Source organism: Bubalus bubalis, chromosome 22 (assembly GCF_019923935.1).
Source record: "Bubalus bubalis isolate 160015118507 breed Murrah chromosome 22, NDDB_SH_1, whole genome shotgun sequence".
In the NCBI taxonomy this organism is placed as follows: Eukaryota; Metazoa; Chordata; class Mammalia; order Artiodactyla; family Bovidae; genus Bubalus; species Bubalus bubalis.
In genome coordinates, this window is record NC_059178.1 from 51,762,608 (window position 1) to 51,785,974 (window position 23,367).

Sequence of the window (23,367 nt, forward strand, 5' to 3'; positions counted from 1 at the left end):
CCCTGAATATTCATTGGAAGAACTGATGCTGAAACTGAAGCTCCAATATTTTGGCCACCTGATATGAAGAGCTGATTCATTGGAAAAGAACTGGATGCTAGGAAAGATTGAGGGCAAGAGGAGAAGTAGAAAACAGGATGAAATGGTTGGATAGCATCACTGACACAGTGGACAGGAGTTTGAGCAAACTCAGGGAGATAGTGAAAGACAGGGAAGCCTGGCGTGCTGCAGTTCATGGAGTTGCAGAGAGGCCGACATGACTTAAAGACTAAACAACAGCAATACTTATTCAGTATTTTAAAAAGTAGGTTTTTTTTGAATGTTTTATAACATTTAATAGGATAACTAAGAATGTATAGTTATTGTGATTGGAACTGAGATACTCAAAGGAGAATCTAATTTAAATTCTACATTTTACAAATGTAAAAAGGTAAGCCCCATATAAGAAAATGTGTGAAAAAACTGTGAAGTAATGATAATGTATTTCAAAAAGAGTATGCTTTCTTAAGTCTTTATATATTTAATAATTCATTTCAAATTGAATTTCATCTGTTGATGTCTGATGTATTTTATATATCATTTTATCCTTATTTGCATGATGGATGGAATAATAAAAATTAATTAAAATTATTTACAGAATCACAAAAAATAATTTCTTTAGAGACAAAGTACAAATGATTTACTATTAAATTCTAGGGGTTAGCAGATTTTTCAAATGTGAGGAATTTGGAAATAGAAAATTTGAAGTTTACATATTTTTTGAAAGAAAGAAATTTAAATTATATGTAACTTACAACATTAAAGCCTATAATTAATATAGCTAAATAAAGGTTATTTTTATTAATATCATTTCAAAGATGGAGGAATACATAGAAAATGCTATTCTGTATAATACAAAGTACTGTTTAGATATTGACAATTTATGATGGATTCTTACCTGACCAGAGACTGCATTTTCACAAACGTAAGTCTCATAGTATTCGGAAAACTCAGGAGCATGATCATTGATATTGAGAACTTGTACATAGACGGGGACTGAAGAAATCTGTGCTATATTGTCTGCAAATTGAGTAAACAGAATGAAAATAAAGAATAGTGCTGTTTTTAGGGGTAACATAGTCATGAAAATTGCATTAGAGGCTATGTGGTATATTTTTATTTCACATGAATAAAAGCCAAGGACAGGATCATTATATATTTCATATACAACAATATAGCCTACAAAAAATGTTCTCAGAACATTCAGCTCAATCAGTATTTATCGAGTGCCTTGTACCTGCCATGGACTGTAGGAAGCTGATGAGGAAAAGCCGTAAAAGTAAAGAAGATAGTCAGGTATATGAACATTTTTTTTTTTTTTAATCCAGGAACTGTCAAACATATTTGTATTATCCCTGGCCTCTACTAACTAAAGGCCAGTAGCATTGTCCACTCTACTTGTGATGATCTAAATTGTCTTCAGATGTGGTCTGAAGGTACTAGGAGGCATAAATGTCCACACTTGTGACCTGTTGAAAGAAAGTGCTAGTCACTCAGTCGTGTCTGACTTTTTGTGACCCCATGGACTGTAGCCTGCCAGGGTCCTCTGTCCACGGGATTCTCCAGGCAAGAATACTGAAGTGGGTTGCCATTCCCTTCTCCAGGGGATTTTCCTGACCTAGGGATGGATCCCGGGTCTCCTGCACTGCTGCTGCTGCTGCTGCTGCTAAGTCGCATCAGTCGTGTCCAACTCTGTGTGACCCCATAGACAGCAGCCCACCAGGCTCCTCTGTTCCTGGGATTCTCCAGGCAAGAACACTGGAGTGGGTTGCCATTTCCTCCTCCAGTGCATGAAAGTGAAAAGTAAAAGTGAAGTTTCTCAAAGTGTCCAACTCTTCACGACCCCATGGACTGTAGCCTACCAGGCTCCTCCGTCCATGGGATTTCCCAGGCAAGAGTACCAGAGTGGGGTGCCATTGCCTTCTCCGCTCCTGCATTGCAGGCAGATTTTTTACCAACTGAGCCATCAGGCAATGGTATTGCATATTTGCATATCATTATTTTAAATATTTCTTTCTTCATTTAAAAAGCCACTGGAAGGTACATACATTCAAGAGTGGGGAGGAGTTTCCTTTGTCTCAGTGTCTTTATAATCTTGCATGCTTTTTTTTTTTTTAATCAAAAAGCATTATATTTGAAATTGTAATGTGTAAAGGCAAAGCACAATTTTTAAAAAAGAGAAAGAATTAGTTCTGTTGAAAATTAGGGAAAAGTCTTTCCTTTCTTCCCCTTCTTAGAGTATTTACTTTAGAAAAGCTTGTAAATTATTTTTCTATCTATCTCTTTGAAATGTATATTAACCTTTTAAAACTGAGACAAATCTCTTGCCAACTTTACAACCCAAGCTTGTCTTTTTTCAATGCTGGGAGCCAATTCTTTGGAATGTAATTAATCATCAAGGAAGATATTAATAGCATATTTTCTCCCATTTTCTGTGGGAGGGTAGGCACCTAACTTCAGCAAAAACCTTGACCAAGATACAGAACTATTTCTTGTCATAAACATATACAAAGTTTAGTTTTCATATGAATAAAGCCAGCTAGCAAACACAAATGGTCACTCCAACTACTTAGTGGACTTAGGATAAATTGTATAACACGTGGTGGTGATAAGTGCTCCTACTTTAATACCAGTAGTTGTTTATCTGGGATTCCTGGTGGCTCAGTGGTAAAGAATCTGCCTGCAAGGCAGGACAACTGAGCTCAATCCCTAGGTCTGGAAGGTCACCTGGAGAAGGGAATGGCTACCCACTCCATTATTTTGAGACATGCCTGCAGCAGATCCTGTTTGGTTGACTATGTAAAAGGCCTGAGGTTTCTTTCTGACTTGGCAGTTTCTTTCCAACTATGATGAACATTAAATTCTGGTTTAATGCTTTTTAATTATAAAACTGTTCATATCTGTTTCACCTTGTGAAGAGATTTTCCAGGTTGGGATGAGATATTGCATGTAATTATTTTAACCAATACATAATCAATCAGTTAAAATTAAAACTTGCAGTTTTTATTGCATATAAAAGAAACCCATGGCCTTTAGGAAATACATAAACCACTAAGAATTATTATTTGGTGACTCAATTGTACTATTTTCAAGATCAAATAGATTGAAAACATTAAAATATGAAAAGATATTTCTAGAAATTTCAAGATGAAATTATTCAAAACTTAAGATTCATATTTTATGGTTTAACTATGCATCACTGTAGAACAACTTTCTGCCTAAGTAAAATGGAAAAAGTATATGTTACAAATAAATTTAAGAAAATTAGTTTTAAAAAATCATTTAAAATCTTTATCATTTTTTTTTCCTGAAAAAGCTATTTAAAATAAAGTCCAGTAATCAGAGAGGATGGATGAAGAGTAAGATGGGGACATCGCCAGCCTTCCCCCAAAATACATAAAAAACTCATCAAGATATGGAACGACTCCTACAAAGCAACCTTTAGGTGACAGAAGAAGACCCCAGGCCTCCCGGAGACAGGCTAAGCTCTCTGAAATGAGGTAGGAGAGAAGAGAGAGACATAGAAAGGGAAAAGACAGGGAATTTCTGGGCAGGAGCTTGTGCCCCAAGGGAAGGAGGGAGCCCTTAAACAGGAGTTCCCGTGCCCTGGGAATCTCCCTCACAGGCGGGCCCAAGGGGGAGCTGTGGAGTATTGCAAAATCAGGCAAAGCAGGGACTTGGAGGGCCGTAAACAGAGAAAGCTGAACTTCTCAGTCCATTAACAGGCCATGGACTGTGACCCCAAACAGACGGGCGCGCTCAGGGGAACCGAGAGTGGTGCAGCAGACAAACCCAGCCAGTGCACACAACCCTTGTAGTACAGAGGACGCAAACACAACCCGCGCAAAGCGCAGGACCGAGGTGCCGACAGAGGGGAGGCATACAAACTTGGGCAGTGCACACAACCCTCCCGGCACAGCCTTAAGAAGAACAAATAACCCCCGGCGACAAAGAGTGCAGGCAGTGAGAGGAAACAAGTGCACATAAACCCCGCGACGTAGAGGGTGGGCACAGTGAGCCGAAACAAGGCCACACTAGCCCAGTGACGCAGAGTGGACGCCCAGGGAGCTGAGACAAGTCTACACAAGCCTCGTGATGCAGAGTGCACGCCCAGGGAGCTGAGACAAGTGCACACAATGCCCGCGATGCATAAAGTGGACCACTGAAACTGAGAGTCAAATGCACACAGCCCTGCGACACAGAGGGTGAGCTCAGGAAGGTGAGGGAAGCCCACACAAATCGCCAGGAAGTAGAAGGATCCGCACAAACACCTACCTAACAGCTTCGGCCAAAAGCACAGGGCGGGACAGGGCAACAGAAGCACCGGCAATGATCCCAGGGACAAGTAGGGGACTGGTGGCACTGCAGTTATGCTGAGAGCCACTTTGAAGCAGCTGTGGAAATAGACGCGCCAGAAGGCAGTGGCCACCCACTCCAGTACTCTTGCCTGGAAAATCCCATGGATGGAGGAGCCTGGTGGGCTGCTGTCTATGGGGTCGCTAAGAGTCGACACGACTGAAGTGACTTAGCAGCAGCAACACCTTGAAAGCTACAACTGCCCAAAGGCATACTGAACCCATACTACTACTACTAAGTCGCTTCAGTCGTGTCTGACTCTGTGCGACCCCGTAGACGGCAACCTACCAGGCGCCGCCCTCCCTGGGATTCTGCAGGCAAGAACACTTGAGTGGGTTGCCATTTCCTTCTCCAATGCATGAAAGTGAAAAGTGAAAGTGAAGTCGCTCAGTCGTGTCCGACTCTTTGCGACCCCATAAAGTGCAGCCTACCAGGCTCCTCTGTCCATTGGATTTTCCAGGCAAGAGTACTGGAGTGGGTTGCCATTGCCTTCTCCGTACTGAACCCATAGACACTCCAAAACCTACTCCTGGACACTGCACTGCCCTTCAGAGAGGTGAGATCCAGTTCCATCCACCAGAACACAGGCACAAGCTCCGCCAACCAGGAAAAACATCACAGGACACTAACCCAACCCCATCCACAGGGGCAGACTCCACAACCAAGAGCTATGATCTTGAAAATCCTTTTTTTTTCTGTTTCATTTTCTTTTTCTTTTTCTTTCTTTCTTTCTTCCTCTTATAAATCACAGTTTATTCCACCAACATATCTCCATCTGACACTAGCATTTATTGGTGCTGTGGAGTTTTCCTCTTTGTTTTTCTTGTTATTAAAAAAAAATCATTTTAAGATTCTTTCTTCTTATAAACCACACTGCTTATTGCCCAACATATTTCCATCATAACATTAGCTTTCTGTGGTGCTGTGGAGTTTTCTTTGTTTTTCTTGTTAAAAAAAATCAATTTAAGAATTTTTTCTCTTTTTTTTTATAAATCACACGGTTTATTCCCCCTACATATTTCCATCTCAATATTAGCCTTTTGCAGTGCTTTGTGTTTCCTGTCAAAAAATGCAAGAAAATCATTCATTTTAGGTTGTTTCTTTTTTCTCCTTCTCACTTTTTTTTCCCCCTTGATGAATTTTTTTTGGATTTTGTTTTGGATGTATTCAACCGCTTTTCCTACTGTGCTTTACCAGGTGTAGCTATTCATGAATATATATAAATCTTTCCCACACACATCTATTTATTTTTGTTTTTCTATTTTTCTCCTTCTTTTTAAATTTTTAAATCCTCTTCTCCACCCCTTCCTTTTCTCTTTTCCCTCCCTTCTCCTCTTTCTTTTATCTCTCTTTTTTTTTATTCTGTCATTTTTCCATCACTCTTTCTTCTTTAACCAAGTAAGTTAAGTTGTTTGAGTTCTGTATGCTATATTCCCCAGTTGGCCTTCTGCTCATACTCAGATTTCCAGATTGAGCATTAGCTAACTCTTCTTTCAGTTGGTGGATATCACCTCTGGTTTCCCTTGCTCACCAAGTCAACCTCCCTCTTTTCTTTAGAATACTTTGATTATAACTGTATGTGTGGAAGTGTGTGTGTATATGTCCCAGTGTTTCTGTAATTACCTGCTTGACCTTCTCCCACTAGAACACAGACACAAGTCACCCCCAACAAGAAATCAACACAAACCACGCAGCCAACATTTCCCTCCAAGGGCAAAACATCAAAAGGAAGAAGTAATACAACCCTAAAGCCTGGGAATGGAGTAATTTAAAAAACAAACAAACAAAAAAAAGATGAAAAGGCAGAGAAATACAACACAAATGAAAGTGTAAGGTTGAAACTCACAAGACCAAGTAAACAAAGAGGAAATAAGTAATCTCCCTGAAAGAGAATTCATAATAATGATAGTAAAGATGCTCCTAAGACTTGAAAATAGAATGGAGAAAATGCAAGAAGCATTTAATACAGTTAATACAATCACCAAGGACATAGAAGAAATAATAAGAAAACAGAGATAAATCACACAATTGTTGAAATTAAAAATATTCTAGAAGGAGCCAACAGCAGAATAACTGAGGCAGTGGAATGGATAAGTGCACTGGAGGATAGAATGGTAGAAATAATTGCTGAAGAGCAGAATAAAGGGAAAGGAATGAAAAGAATTGAGAAAAGCCTCAGAGACCTTTGGGACAATATAAAATGTGCCAATATTTGAATTATAGGGGTCCCAGAGGAAGAAGAAAAAAAGAAAGGCACTGAGAAAAGTTTTGAAGAAAATATAGTTGATAACTTCCCCAACATAGGAAAGGAAATAGTCAATCAAATCCAAAAAGTACAGAGAGTCTCCTACAGGTTAAGCCCAAGGAGAAACTCATCAAGACACATATTCATCAAGCTAACAGAGATTAAACAGACAGAATATTAAAAGCAGCAAGGGAAAAGCAACAAGTAGCATGCAAGGGAAAACCCATATGATTAACAGCAGATCTTTCAGCAGAAACCCAACAGGCCAGATGAGTATGGCAGGATATATTTAAAATACTGAAAGAGAAAAACCTACAACCACAATTACTACACCCAGAAAAGATCTCATTCAAAATTTATGGAGAAATCAAAAGCTTTATGGACAAGCAGAAATTAAGAGAATTCAGCACCATCAAATCAGCCTTACAACAAATACTAAAGGGACTTACATAGCCAGTAAACACAAGAGAAAGGAAAAACCTATAAAAACAAACCCAAAACAATAAAAAAGTACCAATAGGGATATATGTATCAATAATTACATTAAATGTAAATGGATTAAATGCACCAACGAAAAGATACAGACTGACTGAATGGATACAAAAACAAGACCCATATATATGCTGCCTACAGGAGACCCACTTCAGACCTAGAGACACATACAGATTGAAAGTCAAAGAATGAAAAAAGATATTCCATGAAACTGGAAACCAAAAGAAAGCTGGAGTGGCAATCCATAGTAGACTTTATATCATAAGACACAAAGAAGGACACGACATAATGATCAAGGGATCACTCCAAGAAGACGACATAACAATTGTAAATGTCTATGCACCCAACTTAGGAGCACCTCAATACATAAGGCAAACAGTAACAGGCATAAGAAGAGAAATTGACAGCAACACAATAATAGTGGGGGACTTTAACACCCCACTGTCATCAATGGACAGATCATCAAAACATAGAATCAATAAGGAAACACAAGCCTTAAATGAAACATTAGACCAAATGGACCTAATTGATATCTTCACGACTTTCCATCCAAATACAGAAAAATACACTTTCTTCTCAAGTGCACATGAAACATTCTCCAGGATAGGCCATATCTTGGGCCACAAATCAAGCCTCAGTAAATTTAAGAAAATTGAAATTGTGTCAAGTATCTTTTCTCCACAACACTATGAGACTAGATATCAACTACAGGAATGAAACAGCAAAAAACACAAACTCATGGAGATTAAATAATACATTACTAAATAACAAAGAGGTTACTGAAGAAATAAAAAAAGCAATCAAAAGATTCCTAGAAACAAATGACAAAGAAAATACAATGACCCAAAACCTATGGGACTCAGCAAAGCAGTTCTAAGAGCAAGGTTTATAGCGATACAATCATATCTCAAGAAGCAGAAAAAGCATTGAATAGATAGCCCACTCTACATCTAAAGAATCTGGAAAAAGAAGAACACAAAACCCCCAAAGTCAGTAGAAGGAAGGAGATCATAAAAATCAGAGCAGAAATAAATGAAAGAGAAATGAAGGAAACAATGTCAAAGGTTAATAAAACTAAAAGCTGGTTCTTTGAGAAGATTAATAAAATTGACAAACCACTATCTGGATTCATCAAGAAAAAAAGGGAGAAAAATCAAGTCAATAAAATGAAAAAGGAGAGGTTACAACAGACAACACAGAAATATAAAGGATCATAAGAGAATATTATGAATAACTACATGCTAACAAAATGGACAACCTAGAGGAAATATACAGATACTTAGAAAAAAATCAGCCTCCCAAGACTGAACCAGGAAGAAATAGAAATTATGAACAGCCTAATTACAAACATTGAACTTGAAACAGTGATAAAAAAAATCTCCCCTAAAACAAAAGCCCAGAGCCAGTTTGCTTCACAGGGGAATTCTGTCAAACATTCAGAGAAGAGCTAGTGCCTATTTTTCTGAAACTCTTCCAAAAAAATTGCAGAGGAAGGAACACTTCCAAACTCATTCTATGAGGCCACAATCCCTGAAACCAAAACCAGGAAAAGACAACATGAAAAAAGAAAATTACAGGCCACTATCTCTCATGAACATAGATGCAAAATCCTCAGCAAAATTCTAGCAAACAGAATCCAACAACACATTATGTTGATATGTGGCAGAACCAATACAATATTGTAAAGTAATTAGCCTCCAATTAAAATAAATAAATTTAAATTAAAAAAAATTAAAAAATAAATGACCCCCAAGTGTTAAAAATAAAATAAAATAAAATTGAAGCACCAAAAAAAAAAAAAAAAGTTCATGCACCATTTTCAAGTCAGGTTTATTCCAGGGATGCAAGGATTCTTCAATATACACAAATCAATCAACGTGATATACCATAACATCAAATTGAAAGATAAAAACCATATGATCATCTCGATAGCTGCAGAAAAGGCCTTTGATAAAATCCAGCATCAATTTATGATAAAACACTTCAAAAATGGGCACAGAAGGAATCTACTTCAACATAGTAAAGGCCATAATGCAAAGCCCACAGCAAACATTCTCAATGGTGAAGACTAAAAGCTTTCCCTCTAAGATCAGGAACAAGACAAAGGTGTCCACTCTCACCAGTATCATTCAACATAGTTTTGGAAGTCCTAGCTACAGCAATTAGAGAAGAAAAAGAAATGAAAGGAATCCAGATCAGAAAAGAAGAAGTAAAACTCTCACTATTTGCAGATGACAAGATACTAAACATAGAAAACCCAAAAGAAAGTATCAGAAAATTACTAATCAGCGAATTCAGCAAAGTTGCAGGTTACAAGGTCAATACACAGAAATCACTTGCACTCTTATATACTAACAATGAAAAATTATAAAGAGAAATTAAGGAATCAATACTATTCACCATTGCAACAAATAGAATAAAATATCTAGGAATAAACCTATCTAAGGAAACAAAAGACCTGTATACGGAAAACTGTAAGAGACTGATGAAAGAAATAAAAGACAACATAAACAGATGAAGAGATATTCCATGTTTCTAGGTGGGAAGAATCAATACTGTGAAAATGACTGTACTACCAAATGCAATCTACAGATTCAATGCAATCTCTATCAAATTACCAATGGCTTTTTTCACAGAACTAGAACAAAAAATTTCACAATTCATATGGAAACACAAAAGATCCTGGATAAACAAAGCAGTCTTGAGAAAGACGAATGAAGCTGGAGAAATCAAACTTTCTGACTTCAGACTACTACAAAGTTGCAGTCATCAAGACAGTATGGTACTGGCACAAAAGCAGAAATATATAGACCAATGGAACAAGATAGAGAACCCAGAGATAAACCCACTCACTATGGGTACCTTATTTTTGACAAGGAGAAAAGAATATGCAATGGGGCAAAGACAGCCTCTTCAATAAGTGGTGCTGGGAAAACTGGACAACTACATGCAAAAGAATGAAATTAGTTCACTACCAAATGCCATACACAAAGATAAACTCAAAATGGATTAAAGACCTAAATGTAAGACCTGAAACTATGAAACTCTTAGAGGAGAACACTCAATGACATAAATCAAAGCAAGATCTTCCATGATCCACCTCCTAGAGTAATGTAAACAAAAATAAACAAGTGGGACCTAATTAAATTTAAAAGCTTTTGCATAACAAAGGAATCTACAAAATGAAAAGACAACCCTCAGAATGGGAGATAATAATAGCAAAAGAAAACAACCAATAAAGAATTAATTTCCAAAGTATACAAGCAGCTTATACAACTCAGTCCCAGAAAAAACAAACAACCCAATCAAAAAGTGGGAAAAAGACCTAAACAGACATTTCCGCAAAGACATGCAGATAGCTAACAAGCTCATGAAAAGATGATAAATATCACTCATTATCAGAGAAATGCAAATCAAAACTACAATGAAAATACCCCCTCACACCAGTCAGAATGGCCATCATCAAAAAGTCTACAAGCAATAAATGCTGAAGAGGGTGTGGAGAAAAGGGAACACTCCTGCATTGCTGGTGGGAATGTAAACTGATAAAGTCACTATGGAAGACTGTATGGAGACTCCTTAAAAAGCTAGAAATAAAACCACCATATGACCCAGCAATCCCACTCCTAGGCACATACCCTGAGGAAATCAAAACTGAAAAAAACACATGTACCCCAATGTTTACTGCAGCTCTATTTACAATAGGTAGAACATAGAAACAACCTAGATGTCCATCGACAGATGAATGGATAAAGAAGTTGTGGTGTATATATATATATATATATATATATATATATGATTGAATACTACTCAGCCATAAAAAGATCACATTTGGATCTATTTTAATGAGGTGGACAAAACTAGAATCCATTATACAGAGTGATGTAAGTCAGAAAGAGAAATATAAATATCGTATACCAACACATACATATGGAATCTGAAGAGATGGCACTGATTAATTTATTTTCAGGGCGGCAATGGAGAAACAGACATAGAGAACAGACCTATTGTCAAGGTGGGAGGAGAGGAGGGAGAGGGGAGATGTATGGAGAGAGTAACATAGAAATTTATAATACCATGTGTAAAACAGATAGCCAATGGGAAATTGCTGTAAGACTCAGGGAACTCAAACAGGGGCTCTGCAACAGGCTGAAGGGTGGGGTGGAAAGAGAGATGGGAGGGAGGTCTTGGATGGAGGGAACATGGGTATACCTATGGCTGATTCTCGTTGATGTATGACAGAAAACCACATTTTTCTGTAAAGCAATTATTCTTCAATTAGAAAATAAAAAATTAAAATAAAATAAAAATAAAATAAAAAAATTAAGTTCAAATTAAACCTTTGACATGACTATACAAAGCATACCCATATCTTTGCAGCTTGTTTAAAGTAGTTAGTTATATAGTTAGAATAGGAAAAGGAGTCCAGAATGGTAGTGGCTAAAAGGAAAAAGCCCGTGAAAATAAAACAAAGGAAGGTCCAAGGACCAGAGTGAGAACCTCAGGTAAAACAAACAGCCCCCCTGCCTAGCCCAATTTACATAAGGTAGGTTCATTAGGTGGAGAAACTAACATACAAAAAGAGGAGCCAAAATTGAGCCCGGGCGGGGTGGGGGGCCTCTCTTCTCTTCCTGTATTTTACGTGGCACACCCTTACTCCTGGAGGATGTGCTTTCCTTTGCTTGCCAAAATATACTGAGCTGTAACAATAGTCTGTTCATTGCTTCAAATTTCTGCTGCGGTGAGACAGAACTGAGGAAATTACAAACTCCCCCGACAATTCACTTAGCTGTCATGTTGATAAATAGCTTGATGCTTAATTTGGGAAACTTTCCAGGAAAAAGACTAAGCACACAGTGAACTTCATTTGCTGGGAATACACATGTTAATTTGGAGCATGTCTTTCCCATAATCAACATAACTGATATGTCACAACCTTCCAGATACTTAACACATGCAGCAAGTGCTTTATGTAACAATTTTATATGAAGCCCTGCTTTCCACTATCCGAGTGTTTTTGTTTATATTAATATGTCTTAAGTGATTGAAATGGGTCAAAAAGTATGTTTGATATCAATATTACCATAATAAAAAATTGGCACTTGCAATTATTTTCTCCAAAGTTGTTCTAAAGTGAAATTAATAATGTGGATTAAAAATGAATCAAGAGATAGAAGGAAAAATGCTTGCAAATTGGATGCTTGGTGTAATATAAGTTCTTCCTAAGCAATTTCCCTTAAAATCTTAAAATGAAACAGATATTTTACAAAATATATCTTCAAAGATGAGTTTAAATGAGGTTTTTTTTTTTACTCTAAGAAAATGAATTTTATAGCACAAGAAGCAGATCAGCAAGAAATGTGTAATTTCTAAACTTTATAACATTTCTAATCACTTATTTCTGGAACAGTGATTACATTCTCAGTAATAAATTTCACGTAATATAAATATATTGTTTATTTTCAATTTGCCTTTCACAGGCATTATTTCCTCGACCATATTTTTAATCTTTTATTTATAAATTGTTTTATAATTTTTTACAGTATTTGTGTCTTAGAATACACATAATCAATTTTAAAGACACTGGTTTTTAATAACTTAAATTGTTGTGCTTCTAATTTAGCAGAAGTTAATGAAATATTCTTACTTAAGTTCTCCTTATATATAAAATAAAATTATAGTGGATAATTATTTACATAAATTTCATTAAAACATGCTCTTTTAAAAGTTGAAAACTACTTCATGGAGAAACACATTTTTCAAAGATGTTCACTCATCCTTTGAATTGATTTAAATTCTTTCTTCAATTCTTTGGAAACAGCAATAAATTTTTTTCTTGAAAATATCCAGTGAATAAAAGCTTCTTGCTTTTAGGTTAAACATCCTTGTATTTTCTGACAACAAAAGCTTTGGAATTTCTTCTGTGCAGCAGACATTTATTCCCTTGAAACATTTGCTCCCCATCCATTTAGTGTTTAAATAGAAAATTCAAGACTCAGCCCCAATCTTCCTGGGTGCCCAAGAGCCACTCAGTGTATAACAAAAAATATGTAAATGATGCTTCTACTCCAGCATCTCATCAGCAAACTGCTCAATAAGGTGAGGAGTAAGACATGTGTTTAAAGACTTTCAAAGAACAAGCCAAGTAGGTAAACACGATTATTAAAATTCTATGCAAAATCAGTTTGGAAAGGATGCATTCTGATAAATTTCAAATTCACAAACTGAATCTTTTACTGTATTATATGAAATCCATTGACTAAAATAGTGATGATTTTGATAGTCTTTTCCATTCTGTTCTCTCTATTCTTTTGAGCTTGATTGATTTAATAACTGATTAATTGAAATTTTAAAGACACAAACTAACTGGTAAACTGGATAATTTTATCTATGTTTTGAAACCTGCAAATGGAAAAATACCTGGTTACTACTGATTATTGAAGATGTGACCATTAGCACAACTGACATGAGTTTTATTTGAGCAAATTTCACTGGGCAATACTTACATGTCCAATTTGAAAAAAAAAAACTTGCAAAATTTATTTTCAATGTTTAAAAATTGATTTAAAAATGTATTCATGAACAATATTGTAAGAGCATATAATAAATAAAGATTTTAAAATTTCAAGTAATTTGGGTTTATTTCTTATGTTTTTCTGAATTTTTTGATTCATTTCTTATATTAAACATTATATATTGCCATAATAAAATAGAGATATTTTGTGGTAAGTATATAAATAAGCTGTAGTAAGAATGAACAGATGGTTAACTTTTAAATAATAAATGATATACACTTGTATATATAAACACGATATATAAATGATTTACATGATAAATAAATGATATACACTTGATATATAAAATGCCATTTAATTATAATTTCAGCAACACTTTAAGCTACCCTTTGTCCCTATGTTTAGAGATTGTTGAATGGCTAAAAAACATGGTGAACCAATATATGGTTCTCAAATGAATACTTACATTTTTCCGTGGCTGTAACACTTAGGTTGTACCAAGCACTAGTCTCTCGATCAAGTGGGTTAGTTGTGAAGATTGTGCCATTGTCATCAACACTGAACACTTCACTTCTGGTAATAGAATATCTGCACACACAGACACAAATAATTCCTTTAAAGTATTATTTTCTCTGTACAACTTTAAAGTGTATACATTATTCTTGTTAAGCAAAAAGATATCAAATCCACATTCTACAGAGCTAGTATAATGCTGAAAATTTTCAAAAAGATAATTTCTACATTTGCAATTCAACTTGATGGAAATAGAGGATAAAAACCTGAAACAAACTCTAGTTTTCAAATAATGTGTGCTAAATCTGGACATGCCACTCATTCTCATTCGCAAGAGAGACTTTTAACAAAATTCTAAAAAATATCACACTAATTTGTAGGTTGGTGTTGGGGAAAATTAAAATAGAAACTACAGAGAATTAAGCTTTAAGGAAATTCCATTTTAGCACTGCTGCTGTTGCTAAGTCACTTCAGTCATGTCCTGACTCTGTGTGACCCCATAGACGGCAGCCTACCAGGCTCCCTGGTCCCTGGGATTCTCCAGGCAAAAACACTGGAGTGGGTTGCCATCTCCTTCTCCAATGCATGAAAGTGAAAAGTGAAAGTGAAAGTGAAGTCGCTCAGTCCTGTCCGACTCTTAGTGACCTCATGGACCACAGCCTACCAGGCTCCTCCATCCATTGGATTTTCCAGGCAAGAGTAGTGGAGTGGGGTGCCATTGCCTTCTCCGAGTTTAAGCTCTGCTCATTGTTAAATCTTAATAAGCAATTTGCTTACATATCAACAAGTGGTCACATTTCCTACTTAAATATTTTTGACAAAATGAAACAGTTGTTGTTCAGTTGCTTAGTTGTGTTTGACTCTTTGTAACCCCATGGATTTCAGCATGCCAAGCTTCCCTGTCCTTCCCCATTTCCCAGAGCTTGCTCAAACTCATGTTCACTAAATTGGTGATGCCACCCAACCATCTTATCCTCTGTCATGCCCTTTTCCTCCTGCCTTCAATCTTTCCCAGCATCAGGATCTTTCCTAATGAGTCAGCTCTTTGAATCAGGTGGCCAAATTATTGGAGCCTCAGTTTCAGCATCAGTCCTTCCAATGAATACTCAGGGTTGATTTCCTTTAGGATTGACTGGTTGGATCTCCTTGCAGAAGGGACTTTCAACAGTCTTCTCCAACACCACAAAGAATCGGACACAACTGAGCAACTTTCACTTCACTTCACCATTTAAGAAATAAATGTGTAATATATTTTATAAAGAGCATGGACTAAAAAGCCTAAAATGTAAAGTTTAGATGTTCAGATTAATCTCTGGTTTGCTTTGCAATTCCTTTTTAAAGATTCTTCATTCCACTAAAAATGCTGAGTGAATAGAATGTGGTTGTGCGGCGTTTTCTCACTGCTAAGGGTTCCTGACAGAATGATATAAACAAATGATTTCTCCATGCATATATGGATGCCTTTATAGTCTGTTCTTAATCTTCATACACTTCTACAAAAGTACTATTCCTGTCTCCCAGAAGAAGAACCGAGACACATAAAAGCCAAGCCCATAACAAAGGCTAAATCTTCCCAAGTAGGTGCAACTCCACTAGATCTTTCAAGGATGCTTTTAAGTATGCTTTTATGCACAAGTAATAGATGATTTGATTTTTTTTTTAAGTTTCTATTGGGGTATAGCCAATTAACAAAGAATGTTGTGATCATTTCAGGTGAAGAGGGAAACAACTCAGCCATATATATATACATGTACCCTTGCTCCCCCAAACTCCCCTCCCATACAGGCTGTCACATAACATTGAGCAGTGTTCCCTGTGCTATGGGGCTTCCCTGGTGGCTCTAGCAGTAAAGAATCTGCCTCCAATGCAAGAGACCTGGATTCAATCCCTGGGTTGGGAAGATTCCCTGGGAAAAGAAATGGCAACCCACTCCAGAATTCTTGCCTGGAGAATCCCATGGAGAGTGGTGCTATACAGTGGCTCCCTGTTGGTTATCCACTTTAAATATAGCAGTGTGTACATGTCCATCCCAAACTCCCTAACTATCCCTTTCCTCCAACTTTCCCCCTGGGAACTACAAGTCTATTCTCTAAGTCTGTGATTAGGTGAAAGGTGTTTAAAGGCAGCTTCTTCCACTGGTGAAAGAAATCCTTGTCTTGAACGAAACACAAACCTGCTTCCAGCTAGTGGCTAGACTCTTTCCCACAAGTCTGATTACTCAGATTATTTATCTTTTGCTGTGAATGCAGGCAGTTTTTCTCTTTCAAGGAATTGATCTGAATTCATAGACATAGAGTTATTCTTAGTATCTCCTTATAATACTATTTAATGTCTACAGGTTCAATTAAATAATTGCATTTCCTCCTTCATTTCTGATAATGGTAATTTTTGCCTCTTCTTTTTTCCCCTTGGTAGTCTGGTTAGATGGATAACTTCTACTGGTGTTTTGGAAGAACCAGCTATCATTCCATTGTATATCTCTATTTTCAATTTCACAGCTTCTATTCTAAAGTTTTTCATTTTCTTTCTTTTTTTAATAACAGAAAAGATTTTAGTGCCATTCCCATATTTATAAAAATTATAAAATTTGACTCTAGCTTTAGTTAGAAAGGAAATTTTAAAAATGTCCAAGGAATAAATCATCCACAGTAGTGGCAAAAGAATTTATTCCCTCTATCTGTCATCTAAACAATGCAGTAATATAGAGAATGGGGATAAGATGAAAAACTTTGGGAAGATTTCTTGTGCAGTTTCTTATAACTTTATGATGGGGTTTTTATTACAGATAATTTTGAGGTTCTAATTCCTAGCACACTAGACTCCTTAAAACAACTATTAATACATGTTTATGCCACCACCTTCCCTTATTCATCTATTTTCCATATTTATAGTCCAGAGAATTACACAGGCTTCCATATACTAAGATGCTGGGTATTGCTTTGCTCTTTGGAAGGGCTACTGATATAGAAGAAGCATCTTTAAATTTTTAAGACAGACAATGCTCCAGTTTCCCACTGTAATTCCTAATCACAAACTGCTGTCTTCTAACATGTAGATATAGTTCCTATTTATTAGCAGTAAACTTAGTAATGAATATAAGTATATATGTAGTATATGTGTGTGTGTGTGTGCGCGCGTCAGTTGCTCAGTCGTGTCGGACTCTTTGCGACTCCATGGACTGTAGCCCGCCAGACTCCTCCGTCCATGGGATTCTCCAGGCAAGAATACTGGAGTGGGTTGCCATTCCCTTCTCCAGGGGATCTTCCCAACCCAGGGATCCAACCTGGGTCTCCTGTATCGCAGGCAGATTCTTTACTGTCTGAGCCACCAGGGAGACTTCCAATATAAGTGTGTGTGTATATAATCAAAGCACAATACATTGTTTAAATTTTAAATAGCATGTCTATTAACCTACTTGTTTTTCTGACAATAGTAAAGAACACATAACTTAATAAATACTTTCATGATTAAAGTTTTCATCATGCTATCATTTATAATGACAAATTGTAGAAACAATTTAAATATCTAATCTCATTTGTGTAAATAAGGCAATGAATGATGAATGCTTCATGAAAGTCGCTCAGTCCATGTCAAACTCTTTGCGACTCCATGGACTGTAGCCTGCCAGGCTTATCTGTCCAAGGAATTCTCCAGGCAAGAATACTGGAGTGGGTAGCTGTTCCTTCTCCAGGGGGTCTTCCTAACTCAGGGATCGAACTTAGGTCTCCCACATTGAGGGAGGATTCTTTACTGTCTGAAACACCAGGAAAGTTCAAGAATACTAGAGTGGGTAGCCTATCCCTTCTCCAGCAGATCTTCTGACTTAGGAATTGAACCAGGGTCTCCTGCATTGCAGACAGATTCTTAACCAACTGAGCTATCAGAAATAATGATGAGTAAAAACATAGCTGAAAATATGACATTTAAAAAATACAAAAGCATTAAAATTGATGATTATATGCAAAATATTATGTAAGATATATGAGAATAATGTGACCACAGCCAAATATAATAACAGCTTTTGCTTTTATCTTTAATAAGAAATACAAGGAGAATAAAAAATTTTTTTAAAAAAGGCAGAAAATATATTACCCGAATGTAACAGACTAATTTAATGGATGGTAAATATAGTTTAATCGCAACAAAAAAACTTATTTCTAACCGATTGGACTCATTTTTATGCCTTTAATGGTACCTTATAAAAGCTTGGTTAACTTTTGAATATCATCCCCTGGTGGCACAACTGGTAAAGAACAGCTCACAATGTGGAAGACCTGGGTTCAACCTTTGGGCTGGGAAGATCCCCTGGAGAAGGGAACAGCTACCCACTCCAGTATTCTGGCCTGGAGAATTCCATGGACTGTATATAAGTCCATGGGCTCTCAAAGTGTCAGACACGACTGAGTGACTTTTACTTTAACTTAATCAAATAGTATTTGTATGAACCACAATGTCATCAACTTTGTTTCTCCTCTGACTTGGCATAATCAAGGGTTTCTTTTCCCTAACATCCCTATCCCAATTAATAGAGTTGATTGCATCGAGTTTTGGTGCACAGCCTCTCTCTTGTCCATGTTTGCAAGAGCTTACTTCTTTGCATCTTAACCAATAGTGAGGTTTCCTGTTTTGATTTGTTTAAACTTTTGCAAATTTTATAAGTGACCATAGAGAGAAATATAGGTCTGGATATATCCTTGTTCCACTTATAAAAAATTTTATTTTCAAGCTAATCTGTGTTCCCTCATTTATCAATGCAAAGCTGGGCTTCCAGACATACCCAATTGGAGATTTCCTCTGATCAGGATCAGTGGCAGAGACCGTGCCTACAGAGGATCCATGAGGGCATTCTTCAAAGATTTCAAAGATGTAATATGGGAGGAGGAAAACAGGAGGCTCATCAACATCTTCCACCTGGATCTTGATGACAGTGGTGGAAGCTTCAGTGTGGTATTCCCTGAGTTGCTCATCAACTTGGGGGTTTTTAACTTTTGCTCTAATACGATAGTGGTTCTGGTCCTCAAAGTTCACTTTCTGCAAAGTAATACAGTGTACACAGAAAACCCAAGGAATTACTTAGGGGGAAAAAAAAAAAGGTTTTGTTGATAAATTAAGTCTCAGGTGCTTTCCAGTTAGGTTTTTACTATTTATGTTCTTGGATCCCTATGAGATTGTCATTAAATATAGTAGTTGTGAAGAAAATCCCTATGTTATGTGTATTTTGTTATTTACAACTATTACAAAATGTTTTTGGTTAATAACTAGTTTTTTTAGGATTAAAACTCTACTTTTCTGAGTATAAATATCTTAGGGATTTGAGAATTAATTTCCTGTTATTTAAGATATTTTTGAAAAGTTTGTCCTCTGTTTTAAAATCTTTTTCAAAAACTCTCCTACAGTGTAATTCAAGGAGCTCTCTAATAACTCTCTCATCAGCTATATCTGAAATATATAGATAGAAATATAAAAAACTGAACTTTTTCTTAATTGTTTCAGAAGTATCTTGCACAAAACTGATAATTAGCTATTTTAAAATTGTGCTTTGTAATTTATGCTAAAATGTAGGCAATATATGTTAATATTCTAAAAAATTAAACATCTTAGAATTTTTTTAAAAGCACACATATCTTTCCTTTTTTCTGTAAACTATAAATCACAAGATCTTAATTTAATTACTTAATTGAAACAAACACTAAGTGGTTACACAAAATAATTATATGTATTTCTGATTTGATTTTGCATTATTATGCAAAGCAAAAAAAATAATGCATCTACCTTTTTTAGTATAATTATTCCTTCTTGGGTCTCATTATTGGTAATGACGTCAAATGTTCTTGAATCGTCTTCAATGCTGTAGTCCATTTCTGCATTCTCTCCTATATCTCTATCATATGCCATGATTTTTCCTATAGATGTCCCAACAGGTGCAGATTCAGAGACAGTCAAGCGGTATAAACCTTCAAAAACAAAATTCAGGATATTTTGCACAGATAATTAACATAAAGAACTTCCAAATATAGCACCCTCCTTTTATTTAATACGCTGTCAGAAAAAAACATACCCACTCTCACTAATTGCTTATTCTAAATACACCTCTCTCTCTCTCCCTTTATATTTTGCAGTCTAAACATTTCCCTCATACCTTTTTTAATATCTATTATTTTCTCTTTAAATATATCTTAGAAAGTTCTTTCACCACTACATATAATTTCCAAATTTCTATACACATTTGTGTGTGTGTGTGTGTGTGTGTGCACAGTGTGTGTGTGTTAGCTACTCAATCATGTCCAACTCTTTTTGACCCCATGGGCTATAGCCTGCCAGGCTCCTCTGTCTATGGGATTCTCCAGGGAAATTGATAGACATTTCCTTCTCCAGGGGATCTTCCTGACCTAAGGATGAAACCCTGGTATCTTGCATTGCAGGCAGCTTCTTTATTGTCTGAGCTAACAGGGAAGCCCATTCATACTCATACCTTTTCACTATTCATGGATTTAGTTTCTGTTGTATCTTTCAACAGTGCCAAATTATATTTGATACAAAGGTTTTCAATATTACTCAGGCATTCTCTGATACCTAAAATTACCAATAAATATAAGTATGAATTAAAGAAAGTAGCATCTGAAGGAAATGGCAACCCACTCCAGTATTCTTGCCTGGAGAATCCCAGGGACAGGGAAGCCTGGTGGGCTGCCGTCTATGGGGTCGCACAGAGTCGGACATGACTGAAGCGACTTAGCAGCAGCAGCAGCAGCAGCATCTAAAAGCAAATATTTGAGTTCTAAGTGTAGCAGTTTGATTTAAGAGAATATGAACTTGGATTGCATTAACCATAGTTGAAATGAAACAGAAAGATGTGAAGTATGCAGCCATAAAAAAGAATGAAATAAGAACATTTGCAGCAACATCGATGGACATATAGATCATTATACTAAGTTAAGTATGTTGGAAAGAGAAAGACAGATACCATATGCTATAACTTATATGTGGAATCTAAAATATGACACAAATGAACTTATCTACAAAACAAAAACAGACTTACTGATATGGAGAACAGACTTGTGGTTGCTGAGAGGGATGGGGAGTGGGGGAAAGGATGGATTAGAAGTTCAGAACTAACAGGTGAAAACTATTATACAGACAATGGATAAACAAGTTCTACTGTAGAGCACAGGGAACTATATCCAATACCCTGTGATAAATAATAAAGGAAAAGAATATGAAAAAGAATGTATATATGTACATAACTGAATCACTTCGCTGTATAGTAGATATTAACACAACATTGTAAATCAGTTATGAAAGTGAAAGTCACTAAGTCATGTCCAACTCTTTGCAACCCCATGACTGTAACCCACCAGGCTCCTCTGTCCATGTAATTCTCTAGGCCAGAATACTGGAGTGGGTAGCCATTCCCTTCTCCAGGGGATTTTCCTAACTCAGGGATTGATTTCAGGTCTCCTGCATTGCAAGCGGATTCTCTACTATCTGAGCCACCAGGGAAGCCCAAAATATACATCAATAAAATAATTTTAAAAGAAACAAATGATGGAGCTGCAATAGTTGGTTGGTTGTGAAAAACCATGCTGGCATCAGATGACTCTATTCTTTTTATATAATGGCAGTTATATTTGAAATACATTGACACAAATAAAAATAAATAAGCTTCCTTTCTTTACTTTTCAGAAGTAACTTGCATAAAACTTATTAAAATTAGTCACTCATATATCATTTGTAATTTATGTTGAAATGTAAAAAAATCATCAGGAATGATAACATCCTAAAGAATAAATCTTAAAATTTAAAAAAGGAGCACATTCAATATAATTTTTCTTTAAAGGGATTCTTGATTTCCTTAGAAGCACATAGCAAGTCACTACATAGACTGCCTTGTGAGATCTTTCTCTATTTTTAAGTGGGAGAAATGTCACTTTAAAATTGGTAATATTTTGCTGTTTTCAGGAAGTAAGACTTTAAGTGTGCTACCATGTATCTGTCATTGTGGGGAAGTTAAAAGAATCATTTATTCGATTGCACAAATTAAAAATTGCCAACAAATTACTCTTGAGGAGAGAGTGACACTATCCTAAATCTGAAAGCAGATGCTTTAATACATTGCCAAATCAAGACTTAGTCTGTGCTGTTTCCCATACTTTCAAAAATCATTTGTTAGGGTACTTCTTACTTACTGTCTTTAAATATGGGTTTATTGTCATTGACATCAGAAAGTTTGATTAATACACTTGTTGTTCCAGACAGTGCTCCAGGCAGACCAATCATGTCTTTGGCTTGAATAATCACCCAGTACTCATCTTGCAGTTCTCTATCCATTTTAGAAGATATTCTTATTTTTCCTTTAAAAATGTAACAAAATACAATTATTATTTCATGATTAACCATGGCTTCTCCCTAGTTAATTTCTTAAGAATTTGAACATAAGATCATTTGTTTGACACATTTTGAATCATTATAACGTGCCAGATGCTGCCCCGGAGATTAAAATATGAAAATAAACTATTTACCAACTCTGCCTAGAGTTTAGTCATCACAATACTAATAGTAGTATATCCTTAATAAAACACTATGTTAAGATAAACCACAGGGAGAGAAAAAGAAAGTCTTATTTTTCTGCTTTCTTTTCTCACCTGATACTAGGGTGCTACAATTATCTGTTCCCCTAAACTTGGAAGGAGTTGATTTACTATAGATACATGTGTAAATTAAAATGCTAAATTTATGCAAAAAATACTGTGCACCTGTGATATTAAAATCTATTTTGAGTCATAACATGTGAAGAAGGGCTGATTTTTGATTACCAGTTACTCATAATCCACCAACAGAGATATTCAAACCCACACTTGACCATGAAATTGTTGTGTTAAGTGTTCACTTTCTATAAAATTATTCAATAAAAAGTTATTCATCATTGAGGAAACCTAGGAGAAACTTAAGATGGTGCATAGGAGGGTGAAATGCAATCCTAAAGATTGGGGAACACATAATACAAATATAAGAAAGGGAATCAACAATATCTGGGCAAAGGTATTTATTAAAAACTGTGATACCTGAACAAAAATAAAAGAAGGATAAATTGGACCACACTCATGATATTTTAACTGTGGACCGGTGTTTCACAATTATATTCTAGTATATGGATAGGGAGGCCTGGCGTGCTGCGATTCATGGGGTCGCAAAGAGTCGGACACGACT

At 36.1% G+C, this 23,367-nt stretch overlaps 1 protein-coding gene across 3 annotated transcripts in view; it reads right to left on the reverse strand.

Moving 5' to 3' along the window:
• Positions 1–23,367, reverse strand: part of CDH19 (cadherin 19) — a 79,327-nt gene that overhangs the window by 14,040 nt on the left and 41,920 nt on the right. For 2 of the 3 annotated variants that reach the window (XM_044934533.2, XM_006057573.4), the window contains exons 5-9: positions 22,347–22,511; positions 19,933–20,114; positions 18,938–19,191; positions 14,114–14,235; positions 938–1,059 (exon numbers count right to left, since the gene is read on the reverse strand). In XM_044934533.2, the coding sequence (XP_044790468.1) occupies positions 938–1,059; positions 14,114–14,235; positions 18,938–19,191; positions 19,933–20,114; positions 22,347–22,511 (845 nt within the window). The remainder of the gene's footprint in view (positions 1–937; positions 1,060–14,113; positions 14,236–18,937; positions 19,192–19,932; positions 20,115–22,346; positions 22,512–23,367) is intronic. The other variant, XM_044934532.2, reaches the window with a different exon arrangement.